At 49.7% G+C, this 23,355-nt stretch overlaps 9 protein-coding genes across 9 annotated transcripts; 4 read left to right on the top strand and 5 right to left on the bottom strand.

Moving 5' to 3' along the window:
• Positions 1 to 413: 413 nt before the first annotated feature.
• On the bottom strand, positions 414 to 2,596 carry N7515_001073 (H(+)-transporting V1 sector ATPase subunit A; the record flags this gene model as incomplete). Its single annotated transcript, XM_056661817.1, has 4 exons — positions 414 to 1,367; positions 1,425 to 2,041; positions 2,179 to 2,263; positions 2,321 to 2,596. The coding sequence occupies 4 exons, from the start codon at positions 2,594 to 2,596 to the stop codon at positions 414 to 416; spliced, it is 1,932 nt and encodes a 643-aa protein (XP_056526983.1).
• A 692-nt stretch (positions 2,597 to 3,288) lies between these two features.
• Positions 3,289 to 5,151, top strand: N7515_001074 (uncharacterized protein; the record flags this gene model as incomplete). The annotated part of the gene is made up of 4 exons (XM_056661818.1): positions 3,289 to 3,291; positions 3,365 to 3,660; positions 3,708 to 4,635; positions 4,705 to 5,151. The coding sequence occupies 4 exons, from the start codon at positions 3,289 to 3,291 to the stop codon at positions 5,149 to 5,151; spliced, it is 1,674 nt and encodes a 557-aa protein (XP_056526984.1).
• A 2,905-nt stretch (positions 5,152 to 8,056) lies between these two features.
• On the bottom strand, positions 8,057 to 8,794 carry N7515_001075 (uncharacterized protein; the record flags this gene model as incomplete). The annotated part of the gene is made up of 1 exon (XM_056661819.1): positions 8,057 to 8,794. The coding sequence occupies one exon, from the start codon at positions 8,792 to 8,794 to the stop codon at positions 8,057 to 8,059; it is 738 nt and encodes a 245-aa protein (XP_056526985.1).
• A 644-nt stretch (positions 8,795 to 9,438) lies between these two features.
• Positions 9,439 to 10,995, top strand: N7515_001076 (oxygenase MpaB family protein; the record flags this gene model as incomplete). Its single annotated transcript, XM_056661820.1, has 4 exons — positions 9,439 to 9,798; positions 9,855 to 9,883; positions 9,946 to 10,672; positions 10,729 to 10,995. The coding sequence occupies 4 exons, from the start codon at positions 9,439 to 9,441 to the stop codon at positions 10,993 to 10,995; spliced, it is 1,383 nt and encodes a 460-aa protein (XP_056526986.1).
• Positions 10,996 to 11,238: 243 nt separating this feature from the next.
• Positions 11,239 to 12,536, bottom strand: N7515_001077 (HpcH/HpaI aldolase family protein; the record flags this gene model as incomplete). The annotated part of the gene is made up of 7 exons (XM_056661821.1): positions 11,239 to 11,393; positions 11,445 to 11,561; positions 11,628 to 11,850; positions 11,910 to 12,038; positions 12,098 to 12,220; positions 12,337 to 12,376; positions 12,520 to 12,536. The coding sequence occupies 7 exons, from the start codon at positions 12,534 to 12,536 to the stop codon at positions 11,239 to 11,241; spliced, it is 804 nt and encodes a 267-aa protein (XP_056526987.1).
• Positions 12,537 to 14,703: 2,167 nt separating this feature from the next.
• N7515_001078 (WD40 repeat domain-containing protein) lies at positions 14,704 to 17,449 on the top strand (the record flags this gene model as incomplete). The annotated part of the gene is made up of 6 exons (XM_056661822.1): positions 14,704 to 14,710; positions 15,044 to 16,010; positions 16,073 to 16,628; positions 16,700 to 17,180; positions 17,232 to 17,371; positions 17,435 to 17,449. 6 exons carry the CDS (start codon positions 14,704 to 14,706, stop codon positions 17,447 to 17,449), a joined length of 2,166 nt encoding a protein of 721 aa, XP_056526988.1.
• Positions 17,450 to 18,612: 1,163 nt separating this feature from the next.
• N7515_001079 (ATP-dependent RNA helicase eIF4A) lies at positions 18,613 to 19,986 on the bottom strand (the record flags this gene model as incomplete). Its single annotated transcript, XM_056661823.1, has 4 exons — positions 18,613 to 18,632; positions 18,686 to 19,579; positions 19,651 to 19,905; positions 19,956 to 19,986. 4 exons carry the CDS (start codon positions 19,984 to 19,986, stop codon positions 18,613 to 18,615), a joined length of 1,200 nt encoding a protein of 399 aa, XP_056526989.1.
• A 322-nt stretch (positions 19,987 to 20,308) lies between these two features.
• On the top strand, positions 20,309 to 21,872 carry N7515_001080 (SF3a splicing factor complex subunit PRP9; the record flags this gene model as incomplete). The annotated part of the gene is made up of 2 exons (XM_056661824.1): positions 20,309 to 20,398; positions 20,451 to 21,872. The coding sequence occupies 2 exons, from the start codon at positions 20,309 to 20,311 to the stop codon at positions 21,870 to 21,872; spliced, it is 1,512 nt and encodes a 503-aa protein (XP_056526990.1).
• A 1,031-nt stretch (positions 21,873 to 22,903) lies between these two features.
• Positions 22,904 to 23,297, bottom strand: N7515_001081 (uncharacterized protein; the record flags this gene model as incomplete). Its single annotated transcript, XM_056661825.1, has 2 exons — positions 22,904 to 23,196; positions 23,276 to 23,297. The coding sequence occupies 2 exons, from the start codon at positions 23,295 to 23,297 to the stop codon at positions 22,904 to 22,906; spliced, it is 315 nt and encodes a 104-aa protein (XP_056526991.1).
• Between the last annotated feature and the right edge of the window lie 58 nt (positions 23,298 to 23,355).

Below are 23,355 nucleotides of genomic sequence, written 5' to 3' on the forward strand. Positions count from 1 at the left end.
AGAAGCAAAGCCGAAGAAAGCAGAACTGGGGAGATGCACGTTGCAAGTGGAGGATTGTTTGGTTGACTCGAAGGCGGTGATGTAGTGGCGTCCGAAACGGTCTCCGCCTCGTAGGCTGCACTCAAAGGGGGAACGGTATATAGTGATAGCTCGGAAATTTTGAAGAAATCGACTAGTTTAACCATCCAAATAGCTAGCTGCTAAGCTGATGGCCTATGATCTCTTGGCTTGTCACTTGGTCATGTGCGCCTTCTGCGGCCTGACCCGTACGGGCCACATGTACCATATCGGTAGTACGCAGTATGATGAACGGACCTGGAAGGAAATGAACTTGGCTTGGACACAATAACTACAGGGGAATGTGCTTGAAGGAACGTCTAAAGGAAAATACATGCTAAGCTAAGATGTCACTTTCACTCGTCCGAGACCGAGGCGAATCGCTCAGTCATAGACTGGAGAATCTTCTCGTACTTGGCCGAGACCTCGGCCTCATCGTTGGGAACCTCGAATTTCATGTTGCGCAGAGCGTTCTGGAGATCGGCGGTGGCTTCGCGGACCTTGCTCCAATTCTGACCCTGAGCGACGGCCTTCTGAGCTTCGTTGTGGTAGCCCATGAAGGCCTTCATCATGTACTCGGTCTTCCACAAGGGGCAGAACTGATCGTAGTCACTGTATCCGTTTTGCTGGAGGAAATCATCCTTAAGCAAGCTGGCCACATCCAGCGTGATCTTATCCGAGTCGCCCAACGCCGCCTTACCGACCAGCTGAACGACCTGGTCCAGGTCCTCGGACTTGGCCAAAAGCTCACGAATCTGATCGCGCAGACGAGGGAACTCGGGGTGGTCCTTCTCGTAATATTTATCCAAGACGGTGTTATACTTGCTGTAGGAGATCGAAGTGTTGACCGAAGGGAAGTGCTTGCGCTGCGCTAGCTTCTTGTCGAGACCCCAGAACACCTGGACAATACCCAGGGTACTGCTGGTGACGGGATCGGAGAAATCACCACCGGGCGGGCTAACAGCACCGACGATGCTGACACTGCCCACACGCTCGGGGCTACCCAGAGCACTGCTCTTACCGGCACGCTCGTAGAAAGAGGCCAGCTTGGCTCCAAGGTAGGCGGGGAAACCCTGATCAGCAGGCATCTCACCGAGACGACCAGAGATCTCACGCAAGGCTTCGGCCCAACGGGAACTGGAGTCTGCCATCATAGCCACGTTCTTGCCCTGGTCACGGAAGTATTCGGCAATAGTGATACCAGTATAGATGGAGGCCTCACGGGCAGCGACGGGCATGTTGGAGGTGTTGGCGATCAAGCAAGTACGCTTCATAATGGGCTCCTTGCGGCCATCGACGGTAATAGAAAGCTGCGAGAATAACAATTAGTAAAAATGGCGGCAGTACGCTTGAGAGAGGGTAAGTACTTCGGGGAAATCCATCAAAACTTCAGCCATCTCGTTACCACGCTCACCGCAGCCAACGTAGACGATGATATCACTGTTAGAGAATTTGGACACACTCTGGGAAATGACAGTCTTGCCACATCCGAAGGCACCGGGAATGCAGACAGTACCACCCTGGACACTGGGGAAGAGAGCATCCAGCACTCTCTGGCCGACGATGAAGGGCGCATCGGCGGACAGCTTGTCGCTAACCGGGCGAGGAACACGGACGGGCCAGGTCTGCATCATACCATACTCGGTCTTCTTGCCCTCGAACTCTACCTCGAGCAGCTTCTCTTCGACAGTGTAGCTGCCAGCAGGAGCAATGCGGGTGATGGTACCCCGTGCACGAGGAGGTAGCAGGATTTTGTGGTCATTTACCAGACTGTTCTCGAACACGGTACCCCAGATGTCGCCACCAGTGATGTGATCGCCAACCTTGAAGCCGGCAGGCTTGTATTCCCATTTGCGCTCGCGGTCGAGAGCATTCACGGAAATGCCACGGGGAATGTAGATACCCTTCGATTGGTCGGCGATGGCCTTGAGGGGTCGCTGGATACCGTCGTAGATCGTCTCCATCAAACCGGGGCCCAGTTCTACTGAAAGGGGCTTTCCTGTCCTCGTAACGGGATCTCCGACGGTCAAACCGGCTGTTATTCAAAGGTGGCATAGGTCAGCATAGCTCTTGTGGGGTTATGACGAGATCATGTTGGGCGAAAGGGCTGTGGAGTGGTACCTGTTTCTTCATAGACCTGAATAGTGGCCTTGTCTGATTCGATACGGATGACCTCGCCAACAAGTTGGTCATGACCAACACGGCACTATGGTTCCGATCAGCTTCCTGGGGTTCTCCGCGATCTCGGAGCTCTGTCACCTACCAGCTCGTACATGGCACAACCGATCATGTTCTCGGCCACGACGACAGGGCCGGAGACCGAAAAGATCGAGCCATGGTTCTCAGAATCGTCCGAAGTCATAATGGAAGAGGCCTGTGTGGAATGGGGGGATACAGAGTGGGTGGTGATAGTTGAGGAGGGCGAGTCTGGAAGCGGTGACAGCTCGGCGGGCGGTGATTGTGTCAACGTATGCTGTACGGTTATCAGATCCAACAATGATGCCCGAGCTTTCAGTCGAGGACGTCCTAAGCCTAGCATTCGCTCTGAGTTACAGGTGTTGGATTGATTAACGTCGATTTTCACCAAGTTTTCAGTCGTGGAGTCCCCCTGATCTATTCGTCCAATCCTGATTCTCCCCGCAGGGCGAATCGCGGCCATAAGCCGTCTATCAGCTTGGCTTGTCCTACTTGTCCTCAAAACCCATATGTATGCAGGGTGAACTCTTTCACACTTCCGCTCGATTTCTTCTATTGGGTAGATACTAGCCCAGAAGCCGCTTACTCTGACAGACCAGAGCAGAAGTGGAGTCCCATTTGATGTCAACAATCCTAGTCTGATGTGTTGAAGCCACCATTCTGTGAGTACTTCGGGGTAGGCGAGAACTGTATTCGTACTCCGATATGTTGGATATGGTACATTCCTCTTTCTGCGAGCTGACTTTAGGACAGTACTGTGTACTGTCTAGTTCAAGAAAGATAAGAGGAAAGAGGAACAGCGGTGGGCACACGATACCACGTGATTTCACCCCAATGTTAGAAACGCAGTTCACATTTTACTACTTCCTCCTGCTCACTTTTAACAGTTTTAAGATCACTTCTGTCCTGATTCTACATTCGGCCCCTCCCCCACTCCTTCTCTTGATGCCCTGATGTAATTGAGGAGATGGAGCTATCCAAGAAATCGCTCTTAGGCGGACTCTGCCCGCGGAGATTTGGCACCTTATTTGCAGCATGGTACATATATTCCAAACAAATAGAACTCAACAGAATGTTAAGCTCACAGAAGAATTTACTAATTACTATTTAGTTGGATTCCAACTCTCTCAAAGCTGTTGTGCTCTGCAACTCCAGGGTTTACCCAATTGCTGCTGCCATACTCTACAAGACTCTCTATCTCGAGTCCAAGGTGGAAAGGTCACCTGAACCTCACCGAGATTCCCCATGGAAATCGCGTATCTATCCGATTCATTTGTGTGTACACGTGAAAAACATATTCGTCGTGCGCTCCCATGACGTATCTTGTTACCGGGCTGAGTTCTGCAATGGGTTCATGAAGTTCCTATCATACCTGTTTAGGGTGGCAGTGAATCTCCAGCACTTCCAGTATGTTGCTTTCTCTATTGAGTGGACACAGTGCTGATTTTAACTAGCTGGTGGCATGAAAGATACATGCCAGGGGAGGTTTTGCACCAACTTTTCAAATACCGCCCCCAAGCAAGTGTCCACATAGCTAGCTGGAAGGTTGCCCTATGTGAGAAACTCAACAGCAAGCTTTCCTCGGCACCTCAACTCTCCACCATCCGTTCAATCGAAGCCGAGTGGCACCTTGGCGAGTATGACAGACCAATCAGACCAAATGCAGCGGCAAGTTATGCTGGATTAATTGATATCATTTATCGAAGTCACAACCTCGAAAGTCTCAGTTTGATTAGCTGGGGAAATTGGGGACCGGGTCGTTCGGGTTATATTCGCTTTGAGGAAGTCCCACCTGATCTTGAGAGGGAGGAATTTGAAGCTCGGGAGAATCGGAGAGGTCTCATCACATTAAGCGAAGGGAAATCTTTACCTCGGGTAAAAAATCTTCACTTTGAACGTATGAGGTTTGGACCACATCAGAGCACGTTATGGGCCGCACAACTACAATGGAAAATGATCAAATATTTGTCCTTGATCTCCGTCGATTGGAGTCACTTGCTGCCTAAAGTCACTTTCCCTGGCTGTTTTCATGAGCTGGAAACTCTAGAAATGAGCATTGCGGAGCCGGATTCTCAAGGTGAAAGTGACTACTCTGAATATCTTGAACGGGTGGAGCAATTCCACGGCTTTCTGAAAGAGCTTCCACCCTTGCAAATGTTCATGGGGTATGGATTTCCGCAACAGACCCTGGGGGTGTTAGCGGAATATCATGCCAAATCCCTTCGCCACCTTCGGTTTCGATATGACTTATTCGCCGATCATGGGGAGCCAGGACGTGTAGGCCCTCCTATCAGCATTCACAACCTCGGCACTCTGGCCGATCAACTCCCTAACCTCCTATCACTTGGTATTAACCTGAGCTGGGGGGCCGACTGGGAGTTGGTGAGTATTTATGATATTGTTTCATTGTGACGGAATTTCCCGGAATCCCAGTTGCTAATGTTTCCTTAGCCATGCGATCGTCTCGCTAGCATTGTTCGACACAATCATCTTCAACATTTAGAACTGAACATGCGCGCACTTCCTGAAAGGTCTGGGGGATGGCCTTATCCCGACGTTGACGAAGGAACATGTCGTGCCCTTGTCACCGCTTTTGACGAGGCGTGCCTAAACCTTCTCTCATTTCATTTCATCGTTGGTGACTGGTTCCCTTTCGGGCTTCCATCATGTAAGATGTTTCATGAAGAAGCTTTCCTGGTGGGCGAACGAGACTATATGGGTCACATGCGGTTCAGCAATATTTGGCATCAGATGCAACATGGGGAATTGATGCGCTTGGGAACCTTCGTCCAACGAATCCCACCGCACGAACTGAAGGAGCGCTGGCCCACGAATCTACGAGAGGATATAGAAGGTCGGATTGGAAATCTCTTTTGGGGAAAGCTGCTTAAAGAGTGATTGGAAACATCAGATAGCAGATATTGACGGAGAAGATGGGCACGAGTGTGCTGCCCGGAAGCGACTTGTTTTCCTTTGAGTCAGATACAAGACGTCGAACCCGCTTAACCTCATGTAGTTACAACCTTGAAATCTTAGAACCCGCATAATCCAGACTTTTCTTCGCCTGGAATTTCATCTGGAAGCAAAGGACAGACCTTGCAAATGCGAACTGGGCGTCGGTGACTGCGAAAACAGGAAGAAGTTAAGAACAACTCAGAACAAGGCAAACCTAACCTTTCCCGTTTGGGGGTGGTTTACTGGTTTCACAGGAATCCAAGCATTTATCACTGAGGAGATCTGTTGGATGGTCAGGTGACCCGCAGGATTGTGTTCATCCTCGCAATCGGGCCTTTTCAATCCTTCATTCTCTCGCTCCTCCCCGTCTGCGATTGGGCAAAAAATCAAGCAAATGTGATATGTATCACTGCTTCTTCCTGCTCACATTGACAATCACTCCTGTCCTGATCCTGCATTCATTCGGGTGAATTTCTGTCACTCCTTCTCCTGATATCCACGGCGATGTAATTGATAAGATGGAGCTTTCCAAACAATCGCTCGCAGGCAGACTGCCTGTGGAGGTTTGGCACCTTATTTGTAGCATGGTACATCTATTCCAAGCACATAGAACTCAACAGAATGTCAAGCTCACATCAGAATTCAGCTGGATTCCAACTCTCTCAAAGCTGTTGTGCTCTGCAACTCCAGGGTTTATCATATCGCTGCTGCCATACTCCACAAAACTCTCTATCTCGAGTCCAAGCCGGACGAGACGTCTCAACTATATTCCCCATGGAAAAGGTGAACCTATCCGATTCATTTGCGTGTACACGTGAAAAACATCGTCGTGGTGCGCTCTCATGGTGTATTTTCTTACCGGGTTGGCTTCTGCGATGAGTTCATGAAGTTCCTATCATACCTGTTTAGGGTGGCGGTGAATCTCCAGCACTTTCAGTAAGTTGCTTTCCCTATTGAATTGACACAGTGCTGATTTTAACTCTAGCTGGTGGCATGAAAGATACATGCCAGGGCAGATTTTGCACCAACTTTTCCAATACCACCCTCAAGCAAGTGTTCACATAGCTAGCTCGAAGATTGCGCTATGTGAGAAACTCAACAACAAGCTTTCGTCGGCACCTCAACTGTCCAGCATCCGTTCAATCGAAGCAGAGTGGTACCGCGGCGAGTACGACAGACCAATCAGGCCAGATTCAGCGGCAAGTTCTCCTGCTGAATTGAAAGATATTATCTATCGAAGTCACAGCCTCGAAAGTCTCAGGTTGATTGGCAGGGATGATTGGAGACCGGGTTATGACCACGAACTTCGCTATGACGAAGTCTCACCTGATCAGAAGAGGAGGGAATCTGAAGCCCAGAAGAACCAGAGAGGGCTCATCACATTAAGCGAAGGGAAATTCTTACCTCGGGTAAAAAACATTTACTTTGACAGTATGAGGTTTGGACCACCCCAGAGCGCGTTATGGGCCGCACAACTACAATGGCAAGTGATCAAACATTTATCCTTGCTCCGGGTCGATTGGATCCACTTGCTGCCTAAAGTCACTCTCCCTGGCTGCTTTCAGGCGCTGGAAACCCTAGAAATGGGCATTCCAGACCTGCATCTTCAATATCAATATCAAAGAGACTACCCTGCATATATTGAGCGAGTGGAGCAATTCCACAGCTTTCTGAAAGTGCTCCCACCCTTAAAAATGTTCATAGGGTATGGATTTCCGCAACAGACCCTGGGGGTGTTAGCGGAATATCATGCCAAATCCCTTCGTCACCTTCGGTTTCGATCTGAAATGGTCTCCGGTTTTTTCGAGGCAAAACGGTGTGAAAACAAACGCCCTCCCATCAGCATTCACAACCTAGCCAATCTGGCCGACCAGCTCCCTAACCTACTATCACTCGGTATGACCCTGAGCTGGGCGCCCGACAAGGGATTGGTGAGTATCTATGATATTGTTTCATTCACTGTTTCACTGTGAATGGAGATTCCCCGGCATCCCAGTTGCTAATGTTCCCATAGCCATACGACAGTCTCGCCAGCATTGTTCAACACTCTCATCTTGAACATTTAGAGCTTAACGTACCCTTAATAACTTTTCAGGACTCTGAGGAGTGGCCTTATCCCTACCTTAACGAAAGAACATGCGAGGCCCTTGTCGACTCCTTTCATGAGGCGGGTCTAAACCTTCTCTCATTTCATTTCATCATTGGGGACTGGTTCCCTTGCAGACATCTACCAGCTCTGTGGCAGTATACAGAAGATTTCCTGGTTGGCGAACGAGACTATATGGGTCACATGCAGTTCAGCAATATTTGGCGTTACATGCAACATGGGAAATTAATACACTCGGGAACTTTCGTCCCACGTGTCCCACCGCACGAACTGAATGGGCACTGGCCCACGAATCTGCGAGAGGATATAGAAGGTCGAATTGGAAATATCTTTTGTGGGAAGATGCTGAAAGGTCTTTGGTAACATCAGATAGCGGATATTGACGGAGAAGATGAGCACGAGGTGCTGGAAGCGCCTTCTTTTCCTTTGAGTCGTGCACAGGACTTTGCATCCGCTTAACCACATGTAGCTACAACCCTGAATTTTTAGAACCCACATAATCCAGACTTTTCTTCATCTCTAATTTCGTCTCGAAGCAAAGAACAGACCTTACAAGTGCGAACTGGGTGTCGATGCCTTCTTTGGTCAAAGCATGGTTTTTGAGATACAGAAGATGTTACTAGCCAGGCCTTCAAAGAAAAAGAGTGCATTGAATGAGAATAACGAAGATGGGAAAAAGAAAAGAGGAGAAAGAGGCACGCAAAGGAAAACTACAGAACGTTTACCCCGATTGCAGATAGGTTAATAGCTGTCTTCAAGACCCTCAATTGCCGCATGAACCATCTTGAGCAGGTTCCGAAACTCAACCGCAAGATGCTCTGCGTGCTGATTGATCAACGACCAGGGTGCGGCCGAGGGAAAGAAGACCCGTAGCCTGATTTTGCAGCCGCCTTCGGTATTCACGAATTCATTCATGAGATAGAAGAATTTACTCCCGCTGTCAAGCTTCGCAACCATCACCTCCATCATATCATAACTCTTACTCCGTGCATGCCACAACCACGTTGGGACATCTACGATGGTCTGCGTGAGATCGACATATCGAATCCGAGCCATGTGTTCCCCGATGAGCTCCACTCCGCAGTCTGGTCCACCTTCAGGAGGAGCACCTGGCGATTGCATGACGGCATAATGCTCTGGGTGAGTTGGGAACACATACCTCCGGGCCATGTCATCGAGGGGCTGAGAGACCTGCCAGCGGCTGCAAGTCGCCTTGAACTCTGTCGCTGAGACTCCGGTTACTTTCATAAATATCCTGCATTCCCTATACAGCCCCCGGGAGGCTTCGATTAACGATTCAAAGTAGCGATCCCCTTCCTCAATTTGGTCCTGCAGAAGGTCTAACATTGGCTTTTGGAACAATAAGCTTCGCAGATTATTGAGAGCGCGATGGCAGGCCTGGAGCTCCAACCCGTCGAGATCTGCTCCTGATTTGGACACCCCATTTAGCTTGCATTTAACGTAAGGCTTCGGATCCATGATTCTTTTGGTTCGTTAGCAAGGTCCAGACATGTCCGGCTCTTTATAGTCTACTTCAAGCGGCAAGTCCATCTCCGGGTCATCATCTAAGCCTGTCTGCGGGTACGATCAAAGGAAGACAAAGAGTGATCGGCGATTACACATAAGAAAGACTATTGGGCTATTCAAAGATTGACAAAGAGTAAGTCACTACCTCAGCTGCGTCATTTTCGAACCCAACGACCATGTGGTCAAAGAATGACACTATGGAAGTTCGGTGGCCTGTAGAGCTGGAACTACAGGAGAAGGTCGTCTCGGATTATTTTGACATTTCACATGTCTTTTGCCAAGGTTTAACTTGCCAATAAACATTTGAGATCTAAAAAAATAAAAACAACAACGTGGGGAATTCCGGGGTCAATGGCCTGATTGGCTGGAATAACTTCACATGCTAAAGATTGACGATGCCCTAACCCCTTGAGCTGACCCCTCTTCTTCCCCGGACCGTGGGCCACGGCAAACCCACAAGCCGCAATGCCTTCATGTCAGATGGCCAAACAAAACATTAAACTATATAGAAACGATGGCTTATTCTCATAGCGAAATAGGAGACGCTTTTGATGACCTCTGGAAATCTGTTCCATCTTAAGGAGTTGAACGCAACCATGTCACTGAAGACCTCAAAACACGGAAACAGCACAGAGTATCACTACTGGGGATACTCCTTTCGTTGGACCGACCTTCATACCTCTGCAGATGACCTCCGTCCGATGGTCAAGACATATGATACTCTAGCCGACGAGTGTGTAAAGCGCCTGAACAAGATCCCGTCTGCGGATGACGGCGCCGGGAAACGACCTTTCCATAGAGACCTGTATGCTCTATTGAAGGACCATGCCGACGAGGATCCAAAGCTGAAACAGCTATGGAATGAAATCAACACAATTCCGGAGTGGGTGGACTGGGATCAGATCCAGCGAGGGCAAGACACTTTCTTCCGATATGGTCTTCCCATCCTCAATGTCGTGAGTAGTCGATTCACAGAGTATGACTTGTGAAGAAAGACTGACATAGCCCACAGCTCGGCTTCCAAAGTCTGCTAGGTGGAATGTATGAGCGTTCCTTGCATCCGCGATAATAGAAATCAAGCAACCAACTGACCTTCAATCTAGGGGAGCGATCCGAGTCGTCGAAACCCTTTCACGAACCGGTGGCTTTGGTGCCAAGGTAGTGCGCCGACGACTACTCGAAACACTTCAACATGTCCTTCAGGTCAACGGTTCAGCAGAAGGCATGAAGCCAGGTGGCGAAGGAAATATCTCATGCGCCCGCGTTCGGCTGCTTCATTCAGCCGTCCGACTAAGAATCCTCAGCCTGATCGAGCAGAGCCCTGAATACTACGATATCGACAAATACGGAGTTCCCGTCAACGATCTCGACTCTATCGGTACAATCAATACATTCTGCAGCGCTGTAGTATGGGTTGGGCTTCCACGACAAGGTATCTACCTCAGCCAGCAAGAAATCGACGACTATATCGCGCTGTGGAGACTGGTCGCATACTATATGGGCACGCCGACGGAACACTTCGAAAGCGCAACTAAAGCTCGTGCTATGATGGAGTCTCTTCTGATCACCGAGTTTGATCCAAGCGAAACAGGAAGGATTCTGGCAAAGAACATTATCATTGGTCTGGAGAACACAGCGCCGGCTTATGCATCCAAGGGGTTCCTGGAAGCAATGAGTCGACTACTCAACGGGGATCAGTTGTCCGATGCGCTTGACCTCCCTCGGCCTAATCTGTACTATCGAATGTTGGTTTGGGGATACTGCTTCTGGGTCATGACTGCTTCATACATTGTTCCAAAGATATGGTTCATCGACCGGCTGATGATTTCCGTATGTAAAACCACCCAAAATTTTGGTGATGCCCACTAACCGTTTCTATTCCCCAGCTTCGCCGGAGGAATTTCTATAAGCAACTCCTCGATGAGAAGAACGGCCTTGGGAAGGAGACACGCTTTGAATTCAAATACATGCCCACTCTCACTCGCCGCACCCGTCTGGGTGAGCGAAGAACCATCAAATATGAGAGACCTGGTATCGAGAGCCTGGCGCGTCTAGGACTGTTGGCTGCATTTGCTGCGGTGGCTACGCTGGCAATGGGATTCGTCTTTGCAGCGAGGATGATTCCTTCTCGGCTTTTCCTGCTTCGAGCATGAGTTGCCATTGAAACTAGCTGGGTGTTTTCTTCCAGCAATAGAAATCATCAGACTGTATATTTAACCTGGCTTTTTCCTGTCTGGGAGGTTTACTTACCTCCTCACCGGCCTGTACCCCACTTAACGTTGATACCATCTGTCTACATAATACTGCGCTGATATCTGATCTGTTTCTTACCCCGTGATTTTGGTGATTATTCTGGATTCATTTGCAATTGCTTTAACCAATAACCACTAGGCCATCTAGTAGCCCTCACGCTTCTCCTCAACCTTAGCATTACCCTTAGCCTTCTCCAACTCAGCGAGCATAGCATCACCGAAGACACCGATGTCAGTAATGATAGAAACCATATCAAATCCTTGTTGCGAACGACGAAGAGCATCATTGCCATCGGTACCTGTATACATATCAGCCATCATGGACGCGAAAGAGGGAAAGCAACACATACAGAAAATAGCAGCCTTCTTCCCATTTGACTTGGCAGCATCCAGAACCCGCTGGATAGCAGCTTCATGCTCCTCACCACCACGAGTAATACGCATCTGCTTAGCAAGATCGAAGGGTCCTAAGAAAGTCAGTCATAACCCAATCGCACCCAAGCAACCAAACCCCCAAGGAATCTCAATCTCACCAATGAAAAGAACATCGAGTCCCTCGACCTTAGCAATCTCCTCCACATTCTCCACACCAGGTCGGGACTCAATCTGCACAACAACCAACACCTCCGCATGAGTCTTAGCATCGTACTCCGCCGGTGAAACACCGGGGAACGAGTGTGCCGTGTACATAGGTCCGTACCCGCGGACTCCGACAGGCGGGTACTTGCAGTAGCTGACGACCTTCTTGGCGTCCTCCTGTTCGTATATCAGTATGTGCGGGGATTTAATACACCTGGACTCCGGTTTATACATACAGCAGAGTGGCACATGGGAGTCATAATTCCATGGGCGCCGGCATCAAGAGCACGCTTGATCATCCACTCTTCTGGCCAGGGGACGCGGATAATGGGACTTGCGCCTTCGTGGGCGACGGCATTTGTGAGCTTGACGGTGGCTGTTAGTGGCTGTTTTCTTCGGTTCGGGGGTTGAACTGGGCACTCACATCATAGTAGTGGCTATCGTTGATCAACCCATGTTCAGCGTCGACCAGGACCCAGCTGAAACCGCCTTTGGAGAAATCGGGGCTGCGACGGAGGACGGTCCTAGCGAGGGGGAGCTGGGGAGGCTGCGGATCGGGATGGAAGAGTTAGTATTGTAATTCGGATTGAGTTGAACGCAGCAAGATGTATCTGGGGGTAGATGATGCTGCCTGGCAGAACGCGGGGTTGGAGATCAACATACGTCAACCAGAAGCCGTATGCCACCGGGGTGGATTTCAGTGCTGAACGGAGTACAATAGAAGCCATGACTGTGATATAATTGCCTAATTATGAAGAAGGACGAGTTCAGGTAGAAATGGCACTTTTTCAACGGGGGCTTCGCATTCCTATGGAGAGAGGACTCGGCCTTCCTCCGACCGATTACCCGAGGAACCCCCACATTTGGGTTTTGGTGATGGGGGGAAGTGAAGTGTGGCTTTTGATGGAGTTTGGTATTTTGAAGTAGTCTCTCATTGTGGTGACGGTCTGAATATATGGCGTTGGTGCTCAAGTCAAGTCGAAGTACAAACTAGAGTCGACGTAGGTGACCCCAGGTCCCCAGCTATCTTTCTCACCCCCACGGGGTTCTCGGTGGGGGACTGCCCCGAATCCCCGAGTCCCCCCCCCGTAAGGCCAATGTCTAGTTACACTACTCCGTATCATTCGACTCATTCCTTATTGATGTCTATTACAACATGAGAGCTCTAACATGGGGCTCTGGGCGTACCTCGGCGTACCTCGGCGTAGCAAAATATTCCTCAACGGGCCGGATCGTACACTCGACAGGACTTGAAGTTGCAGGGGAAATCGAAGATCCACATCCATCGGATCTTGTTGCGGCGTTGCCTGATATAAGCAGCTAACGAACTTACCCTAGTAACCTCGGAAGGCCTAATTAGCGACAATCATCCTGGGCGCCTCAGAAAGCCCGCCGGCCAGCCGGTAACCCGACTCCGCCGTTTGCAGGTGTTTCGGTCTTCTCCCACCGAGCCAATAGCTGCCCTTGGCTCTTTGTATGCAGTTGCAATGCTCACAACCTGATTTTCGGCGTAACGCGGTGTCAAACATCCTCAGAGCACGGCTCTTCCACAAGGAAATCGGCGAGTCCTTGAGTTGCTTCGTCGTCAGTATCCGGGCATGACCTCGAGCTCCCCATTCGCAACATGCTGATATTCACGTCCTGGTGTAATCTTCGGTGTTGTGTTGGAGTGGATAGCTGTCAGGGATATCACGACTACCACATGGAGTATCTTTGTCGTAGGTACAATTGATGGCCTGGCCAGTGATGCCCGGGAGTTTCACTGGCTTATAGACCGGTCAAGTAGGTACCTAGAATCGAGGGTAATCGAGGAAACATTTACACCAGGTTGGGGAGTTGTCTGAAACTAAATATATCTATGCGCGACCTATGACGTTTACCTACAAGGTCCGGGCAAGGAGGCTTTGCAGGAGAAATCCTCCATCGAGCCCGGTGCAATAGAAGTCCAAATCATATGCTATTTCATAATTTTCATTCTGGATTGTCCAAGTATTCCATTGATCTCGTCAAACTATTATCCGCCTGAACGAATCTCATCGAAATCGGGGCGATGGCGAAATATACTCCGCATCCCTTGCAGCTACAGTTATCGCCACAAGAGCAACCCATGATGAGAAGGTACAATTGTAGGTTTGGGTGTGTGTATTGATTTGAACCGTTTTTGAGGATATAATGATATATGGTGAAGTCAAAGCGACAGAACAGCTGCTTTATAGAAGATCCAATGATCCGCCTGAACGAATCTCGTCGAAATCGGGGCGATGGCGAAATAGATTACTTCTAGAAGGAGAGGGTGTTAGCCTTGACACAAGAATCGCAGGTTTATCACATACTCCGCATCCCTTGCAGTTACAGTTGTCGCCACAAGAGCAGCCCTGGGCACCACCAGTGCAGGTGCAAGTAGATCCACAAGAGCAGCCCATGATGAGAAGGTACAGTTGTTTGGAGTATGTGTATTGATTTGAATCGTTTCTGAGGATATAATGATATATGGTGAAGTCAAAGTGGCAGAACAGCTGCTTTATAGAAGATCCGAGGGTTGTACTGGGAGCATCATGATGGCGTCAGTGGAGGAACACATGATCGATTGCCGGAAGTATTCCTTAAATCCTACCACAGTAGAAACATCTTGACCTTTACAGTGTACAGTCATCTACTGTGTACGGGGTTAATCCCCGGTTATCTACTCTACCTATGTTTTCATTAGATCCCTCGCAAAATGATATCTTGGGCACTGAGCCACTGACGAGTATGTCTGCTATTCTCGCGGCAAACTCGCTCGTATAAAATCAGTACAAGATGAACCGCTAACTAACGAAGAGTAAGTCTAGCCCAGTAGATCAGCTGAGAAAAAGATAATTACGCGAATAATCAAAGCAACGTAATTACACAGTTTATGGAAAGTACGATAACTAGTCACTGGGTTAAGTGTCGAGCGATGCCTAAGAAAGTGTAATACCTTGATCCATCCTTCCTCCACAACTTCAAGCACCATACGAAGACCTTATCACACGAAGACCACACCATACGATGACCAGTATGAATACTTGATTTATCTTTTCTGTTCCTCCTGATCAACTTTATGACAAGTCTCGACATCTCAACATTTACCGAGCTCCCCTTTTAAGGCCAGCAATTCCTCATCTCCACTCCTCCGATAAGCCCGCCCGACAAACCCCCCCCGACTTCAAGGCGGAGACCTCACAAGCTCGTAATTGCTCGTAAGTTACTGCTCTTTAATCACCTGCCTTTGTGTGATTATTAGCCAAGCTGGTGACAATTGTGCTGAATTGTGCTAATCCGGCGGTAGCTGCATCATCGCCTACGGAGCTCCCGGCGATTACCTATCGGACAACCGCCACCGCTTGAGGTCTGCTCACCTGGTTCTTGCAAAGAGCCAGGGAATTGGGCAGATCGAGAGATACTGTCGAACTGGCTAACAATCCTCCGCCGCATCGCCCCTTTATCGCCCCCGACAATCCTGAACCTCCTTTGCCCGTCAATACCACAGCTTCCGCCTCGGTAGGCGATCCCGACGCTCGACTGCCCGACTACCTGCCCACGACATCTCAACCCCCCGCCAGTCCTTCAGCTCCTCGTGGCAACCGCCGTCGCCGCGTTTCAAGTAGCCCGGATAACCTTGCTTCTCCAAGAGCAGGGCCTGGACATCTCCCATCAGCACGTGAGACCGCAGATCAGAATTCCCCAAACCATCTCTTGGGCCGACCGGACGGCCGACCTTCTTCCCCCAAGCGCAGGCGCCTGGTAATCATGCGTCCCGATGGAACGGTCGCCGAGACGAGTTTCTCAGCGGGGTCGAATGAACCACTCGTCACAACGAGACAAACACCGAACGGGCAAACGTCAACCAACGGGAACTCGTATACGAATGGCTCTAAACGAGCATCGCGACCACAAACCTACTATGGCCACAACAGGGAGGAAGTGACTCGCATTTTAATACAGAGTCTCTACGAGCTGGGATATGATGAATCAGCATCGCTGTTAAGCTCAGAGAGCGGCTATGAACTAGAAACGTCGGGTGTTGCAGCGTTTCGGAGTGCTGTGTTAGGTGGGAACTGGTCAGAAGCCGAGGGGATCCTGATGCGCTCGTTTCAAAGTTCTTTGGCCACCTATCCAGGGGATCAAAAAAGTCCTCCAGATCAGACACTGGTATTAGCGGATGAGGCAAACATGAACGAGATGTTATTTTATTTGCGACAACAGAAGTTCCTCGAGTTACTGGAGGCGCGGGACCTGGCTGCAGCTCTCAGCGTCCTTCGGCAAGAACTGACGCCGTTGAACTTCGACGTCAATCGTCTTCACGCCCTTTCAAGGTATTGCCGATCTATAGGTATCTTCAATAAAAGCCAACTTGCTTACCGATTACCTCGACTAGCCTTCTGATGTGTCCGCCCGAGACCTTACATGCTCAAGCAGAGTGGGATGGTACCGTCACCTCCTCCCGTGAACGCCTGCTTGACGAGTTGTCCAGTGAGCCCCCATGTGTTAGCCGGTATCTATGGTATAACTTGCTAATCGAGCCGCTAGAATCTATCTCTCCTTCCGTGATGATCCCACAACACCGCCTTGCACACCTACTGGATCATGTTAAGCAGACGCAGATCAACAACTGCTTTTACCATAATACGGCCAATCCACCCTCCCTCTACTCAGATCATATGTGTGACCGCAATGACTTCCCATTACAAGTCAGCTTGGATTTGCATCATCACTCGGATGAAGTATGGTATTGCGAGTTCTCGCACGATGGAAGCAAGCTAGTCACTGCTGGCAAGGACCACAACGTGCTGATCTACAATACAGCCGATTTTACAATTATTCACAGGCTCACAGAACACGAGGAAGGTGTTGCGTTCGCCAGCTGGAGTCCAGATGACTCCAAGCTCATTACTTGCTCACAGGATCACCAGGCACGAGTATGGAGCGCTGAGGTAAGTGTTGATTCTCACAACAGTGATTCAAAATCTCGAGGTCCATATTAACTGGGTTGTCCATTATCTAGAGCGGTCGTTGTCTGCTCACCATCAACCATCACCGTCAACCGGTGACTGCGGCAGCCTGGGCAGCAGATGGGGAATCATTTGTGACGGCTTCTCTCGACGCCGAAGCACAACTGCGTCACTGGGGCATGCGCGGCCAATCATTACACACGTGGAAAGGCGGCTTCCGTGTACAGGACTGTGCGATCAGTCCCGACGGACGACGACTCGTCGCGGCCGACACAGAGGCAAAACTGCACGTCTATAATCTTCACACATACGAGGAAGACTATTGTCTCCCGCTGCCGAGCAAGCCCACATCGGTCGCTATCAGCAAGGACTCTCGACATGTGCTAATCAACTTGGCCGAGGGCGAGATCCAGTTGGTGGACATGGATACCACTGCTGTCGTCCGCCAGTTTAAGGGCCAAAAGCAAGGCCTGTTCGTTATTCGCAGCACATTTGGGGGAGCAGCGGAGAACTTTGTCGTCAGCGGAAGTGAGGGTAAGTGTCTCAACCTTTGTGTATCTGTGACATGTACTAATCTATGAGCAGACTCAAAGGTCTACATCTGGCACAAAGAAAATGGCAACCTTGTGGAGACCTTGGAAGGGCATATGAAGGGATGTGTAAACTCAATATCATGGAACCCGGTAGATCCGGGAATGTTTGCATCAGCAGGCGATGATAAGGCCGTAAGGATGTAAGAAGCCCTGTCCATTTTCCAGACATTGAACACTGCTGACGTGGACTTGCAGCTGGTCTCGAGATAGGAATCGCTCCCGACCCATAGCACCTCCTCAACGACGGGGGATTTCGTCAAACGGGTCTACACGGACTAGCGCATTGAGGACAACGTCCGCTTTCTAGTCGATATGAACCAACTACGCTTCGCCACGGATATCACAAAGCGGCCATCTCTAATCCATGTCCCTTGCCGCTTCGCTGGTGATTGCCTGTCTTTATTGCTTGTGGCACAACCCTCCATCTGGCCGAGAAAACATACCTGTAGCTTTGGATTGAAAGACGATAAACTTGCTTTATTGCAATGATTTTCCCTTGTTTCTGAATTCTCTCTGGTGTTTCTTCGTTCCCAGCCACCTCACATCATTCCACTGACATGCCCCCATCGTGCTGTCTTAAGAGCATATGCATTGTGTGTCTTCTCAGGTCTTCACTCATCTCACAGCCTACTCTTACCCTCTGCAGTTAGCATCTCTTTTCCCAATACAGGAACCTGGCGCCGGTCGATATTCCATGGTGCTTCTGAGTACATATATGCTGTCTGCGGTTGATATTCTCATTTTGCTTTGTGGCTGTTTGTTGTTTAGTCTTGGGTCGTGGCTTCCTGAGGAGTTCATAGTTCAGGTACCTTCTGTTTGGATGTGTGCTCTATCTCTCTCCCATGTTCCATGTTTCCCTGTATACCTACATGTGTCTCTTGCTCGTAGTGAAAGGTGCCTCGCCCAAGCAAAATACAGAAAGACACAGCCACTACGCATACATGACAATGCCCAGGTATATAGTAAATAGATTCCATCATTCATGATATCCAGTGTGGCAATATAAGAAATAAGAAAGAAACTCCTTGAACACAAGAACAACCCTGCTACAAAGGCCCAAGGCCAGAAATTTTGAAAAAAGGCAAAATCGTCAACACCCCTTAGGATGTACAAAGTTGTTGGCATTCTTGGACTAAACAGGCTGTTAGCATGAGTCAACAAAGTGATGGGAGGGATATCGCCTACTGAAATATGTCATTATCCATTTCCTCCACGCTTGACCTGGCCTTGCACTTTGATTGAGCCACCCAAATTTCGAGTTATATCGAGTCAACAATGCGAGCGCATTCGATCTGATCAAGTCGATGGAAGAAATAAAGCCATGTTGCTTTTGACGTATGAAGAGGTGTCGCGAACGTGATATCATTCGGAAATTATGAAAGCAAATCGGCAACTGGGAGATAATTAGTGAGTGACTCGGAAGTTTCATGAAAAGAATGGACCTACCGTTCATAGGCATCTCGTCAATTTGTGTCGAGTAGTACAATTCAATGTCACGAAGGATGCGGACATCGTCGCTGGTGACGAAGTTGATGGCCACACCCTTGCGGCCGAAACGTCCCGAACGACCAATGCGGTGAATGTAGTTCTCACGGTTGGTCGGCAAATCGTAGTTGATGACGAGGGAGACTTGCTGAACATCGATACCACGGGCCCAGACATCGGTAGAAATCAAGACACGGGAGTTACCCTGACGGAAATCCTGCATAATACTATCGCGCTCCTTCTGAGGCATCTCGCCGTGCATGCTAGAAACAGTGAAGTTGGCCTCGCGCATCTTATCGGCGAGCCAGTCGACCTTTCGGCGGGTGTTGCAGAAGATAACGGCTTGGGTGATAGTCAAGGTGTCGTAGAGATCGCAAAGTGTGTCGAACTTCCATTCCTCCTTCTCAACGGCAATGAAGTACTGCTTAATACCCTCGAGTGTCAACTCGTCACGCTTGACCAGGACACGGACGGGGTCGGTCATAAACTTTGTAGTCATGTCGAGAACATCGTAGGGAAGGGTGGCGGAGACCACGACGACCTGCGTCGCGGGGGGCAGGTATCGATAGACATCGTAGATCTGCTCACGGAAACCGCGGTTAAGGAGTTCATCAGCCTCATCGAGAACAAGCATCTTGATGTGACGTGTGCGCAAGTTGCGGCGACGGATCATATCAGCGACACGACCGGGAGTTCCTGAGACGACGTGCTGGCCGTAGTCGAGTTTGCGGATATCTTCGCCGACGTTGGTTCCTCCAATACAGGCGTGGCATTGAACGTTCATGTAATCGCCGAGGGCCATAACGACGGACTGAATCTGGGTTGCGAGTTCGCGGGTCGGCGATAGGACGAGAGCTGTTATGAGCGAATGGTGGTCAGAACCGGTTCAGAGTTGAATGTAACCTGACCAGACAGTGAATTCATACCTTGAGTCTCTCGTACAACAGTATCAATAACCTGCAATGTACTGATCGCGAAAGTGGCGGTTTTACCAGTACCGGACTGCGCCTGGGCGATAGTGTCGCGACCTTTGCAGATTTGAACAATCGCGCGGGACTGGACAGCTGAAGGAGACTCATATCCATAGGCGTAAATTCCACGAAGCAGACTTTCCTTCAAGTGCATGTCCTCGAAGGTGGGCGCGACCGTCACCTCCTTGGAGGTATTGAACTCCATGCGCTCTGCTCACTGTTAGCATGGTTCATATTGCTCAGGATTGATATCGACATACCCTCGGCGCGTCTGTCAATTCCGTCCGCCATATTGTAAGTGTTGGTACAGCAGCAGCGGTAAACAAATGAATATGAGATTCAAGGATCCTGAAGCCTTAAGAATCAAGTGAAGTTAATCAGCCCAACTTTTCGCAGCGGAAGCGGTTTGGTCACATGATTCAAAAGTTGGAGGTGCAAATTTCGGCATAAAAGGGCGGTAGAAAGGGCGGTGGCGAAAGACCATCCAATCCAATTGGTAGCAGCTCAGGTAGCTGCAATCACTATCTGCATATTAGCGACTCACGGCGACACTTTGCCAACACACTTCGCGCGTCATTTGGATAACCCCCACTGCATTGGGTCACTTCTAAATATGTTGATCGAGGACCAGAGATATCTCCATGAGGACCTTGAGAGGTTAGAGCAGGCTGTCGCTGATCGCGTGGCGGAAGAACCGCGAAATGTGAGTGTCGCCCCAGACAATGCTAATCAGATCTTGTTCTAACAATCGATAGATTCGAGGCCGATTGGCTCGCGATCATGAAGTCGCCCAGTACCTCGAGAGAATCGAGAGCCAGTCTAAGCGACTTCTAGAGATCTACAAGGATGCCGACGGACTACGAGAGAAGGAAATCCAGGCTATCTCGACAGGTGATCAATTCGAAGAATTCTACAAGCAGCTCGGAGAGATCAAGGAGCACCACAAGCGCTATCCGAATGAGCCCATCGAAAACCTTGAGCAGGCATACACTCGCCGTCACCCTGGCGAAGGAGAAGTTTCCCGTTCCATAATCGACAATATGTTCACTGGTGAAGAAGGGTTTGGACAATATCTGGATCTTACGTCTTTCCACAAAGATTACATGAACCTTCCTGGGATGAAGCGTTTGAACTACATTCAATATTTGGAAAATTTCGACTCCTTCACGCTCCCAGCTATGCCAATCAAACGTTCCGACAAGATCTCTGATCGCTACTTCAGCTACGTCAGCGAACTTGCCGCCTATTTGGAGAGTTTCATCAAGCGAACCCAACCATTGCAACCGTTGAACGACCTTTTCGCCAGCTTCGACAGCGAATTTGAAAAACAATGGGCAGCAAAGGAAGTTCCGGGCTGGGCAGAAGAGAAATCAGAGAACGGTACCTCTGGCCCGGCAACCCAAGGCACCGGCGAGGGCACTTGGTGCGCTGACTGCGAGAAGGAATTTAAGAATGCCAATGTCTACCGGAACCATTTGACTGCCAGAAAACACATCCGAGCGGCAGAAGCTCGAAAGGCAGGAGGTACAACCAGCGACAAGCCATCTGCATCGGAAATAAAGTCTTTGGCTCGGAGTTTGAAGGAGCGCGAAGTAGCACGACGTGAACACCAAATCCGAAGCCTGGCAAACGTCCTGCAGGAAGAGCGACAAGCGACTAGAATCAATGTTGAGCGTCGACAGGGTATGACCGAACGCGAGCGCCAAGCCGAATTGGAAGCTGTGCAGGCCGGCCTTGACAACCCAGCTCCTGAGGGTCTTGACGGTGAAGAGTCGGACCATGATGACGAGGAGCAAGTCTACAACCCGTTGAAGCTGCCACTGGCATGGGATGGAAAACCTATTCCATTCTGGCTTTACAAGCTCCACGGACTCGGTGTTGAATACCCGTGCGAGATTTGCGGAAACTTCACCTACATGGGTCGCCGAGCATTTGACAAACATTTCTCGGAATCTCGCCACATCTACGGATTGACATGCCTCGGTATCACAGCAAACACCAATCTCTTCCGTGAGATTACCAGCATTAACGAGGCGATGGCGCTTGCGGAACAACTCGAAAAGGAGCGCAAAAAGGAGCGGGACAATCGTGAGAATGTCGTTCAGATGGAGGATGCAGAGGGTAACGTGATGCCTGAAAGGATCTACAGGGATCTGCAAAAGCAGGGTATCCTCTGAAGTGCTTTCTCTTGTACCAGTATCTTCCAACTGGCGTCTTGTCATCTTTTCACACAAATGGTAGGGAGTTCGGCGAACATCTCCCATGCTCGGCCAGGAAGAGCTCCTTCGGCAAGTCCTCGCCATGCCTCAGGCTACTATTGATGCCTTGCCCCCCGTCGAGGGAAGGGGTCCTCCTCTACTCATGACACGGCATGCAATCACGTGTACTTTGATACTTCGTCCTCTGCTCTCTGGTAGCGAGCCTGGTGTGGCTGGTATCTCAGAGCCTTTCTTTCGTTTGTTTCACTACTGTACCAGGCGAATGGTGGCGCAATGGGGGTGAAATCTTTCTATTTGCATAACGACTCTATCTGAAGCTCTATTTTCTGGATAGTAGCAATGACATTTTCTAAGTTGACCCTCTTCATTCTAGGTATACATCTCATGTCAGAACCTTCTCCCCGTAGCCTCTAATAAGTTTACAAGGTCGAGCGCGTTTGTCGATCTGGAAGCTTCCAACGGATTTTCGCGCCTAGGAAACATGCATGACACGTACAACATAGGGGTTTCGGATTGCGGTGAGCTTGCCATGCTTTTGTCTGATATTCCCATCATCGCCATCCTGTAGCTTTGTATCTGTAGCTTTGTATCATCGCTGTAGGCCCTGACACTGCACATGCAGAGACAGCCTGAACCTGAACATCGTACCAGTAATGTAGTCTGCCACATTCCCATTTCTTGCTGCGAGCTTGTCATGTTTTTGTCTGACATCCCCATCAGCATTATGAACTCTGTCTCATGGCTGCGAACCCTGACGCTACAAAGACTGCCTGACCCTTGATATCATACCTGTAACGGAGGCTGCGCTATTCGCTCCTGTCTGCCTGCGCGAGCCATTACGCAGTTAGCATAGCTGATTGTTGATGTTATAATGCTGCCGTCCGTCATGAGACTATGTAGGCTGATCAAGAGCAGTCTTCCCTTGATGAGTTGGGTATGTAGCAGTGCCAGTGGTGGTTTGGAAAAGCGCTGCCTAATCCAGAATGACCCTATTCAGCGCGGCTGGGATCACCTCGCCGGCGCTTGCTCCGAACAACATCTTCAGAGGGCTCCCGCCCAATCCGGCGTCGCCTGAATCGCGGCAGCTGGGACCTCATGACCGGAGCCTTCTCTTTGCAGGTGAGGTATAGGGCATGGTCAAGAGCTTTTTCCCAATTTGGCGTGTCTTCTGCTCGGCGCGGCTGGGAGGTGATAGCCGGAATCTTCTCTTTCCAGACGAGGCATGGGCATGGTCGAGAGCTGCCGCCGTATTTGTCAATTCTCATGCGCGCAGATGCGTTGCCTAGTCTGGATCAATCGACATAAATAGAGGATCTTCTCCAGTCCAATTCTTTTCTTTCTTCTCCTTCTCCTGTACACACTTTCATCCATTTCCCGCATCATTTTGTCTTCCCTCAAAGACTGTTTTCATTTATCTTCTGTATTGTAGTTCCTCTGTTTC

This window comes from Penicillium bovifimosum (genome assembly GCF_028826915.1).
Source record: "Penicillium bovifimosum strain IBT 22155 chromosome Unknown utg000001l_segment0_segment0, whole genome shotgun sequence".
Lineage (NCBI taxonomy): Eukaryota > Fungi > Ascomycota > Eurotiomycetes > Eurotiales > Aspergillaceae > Penicillium > Penicillium bovifimosum.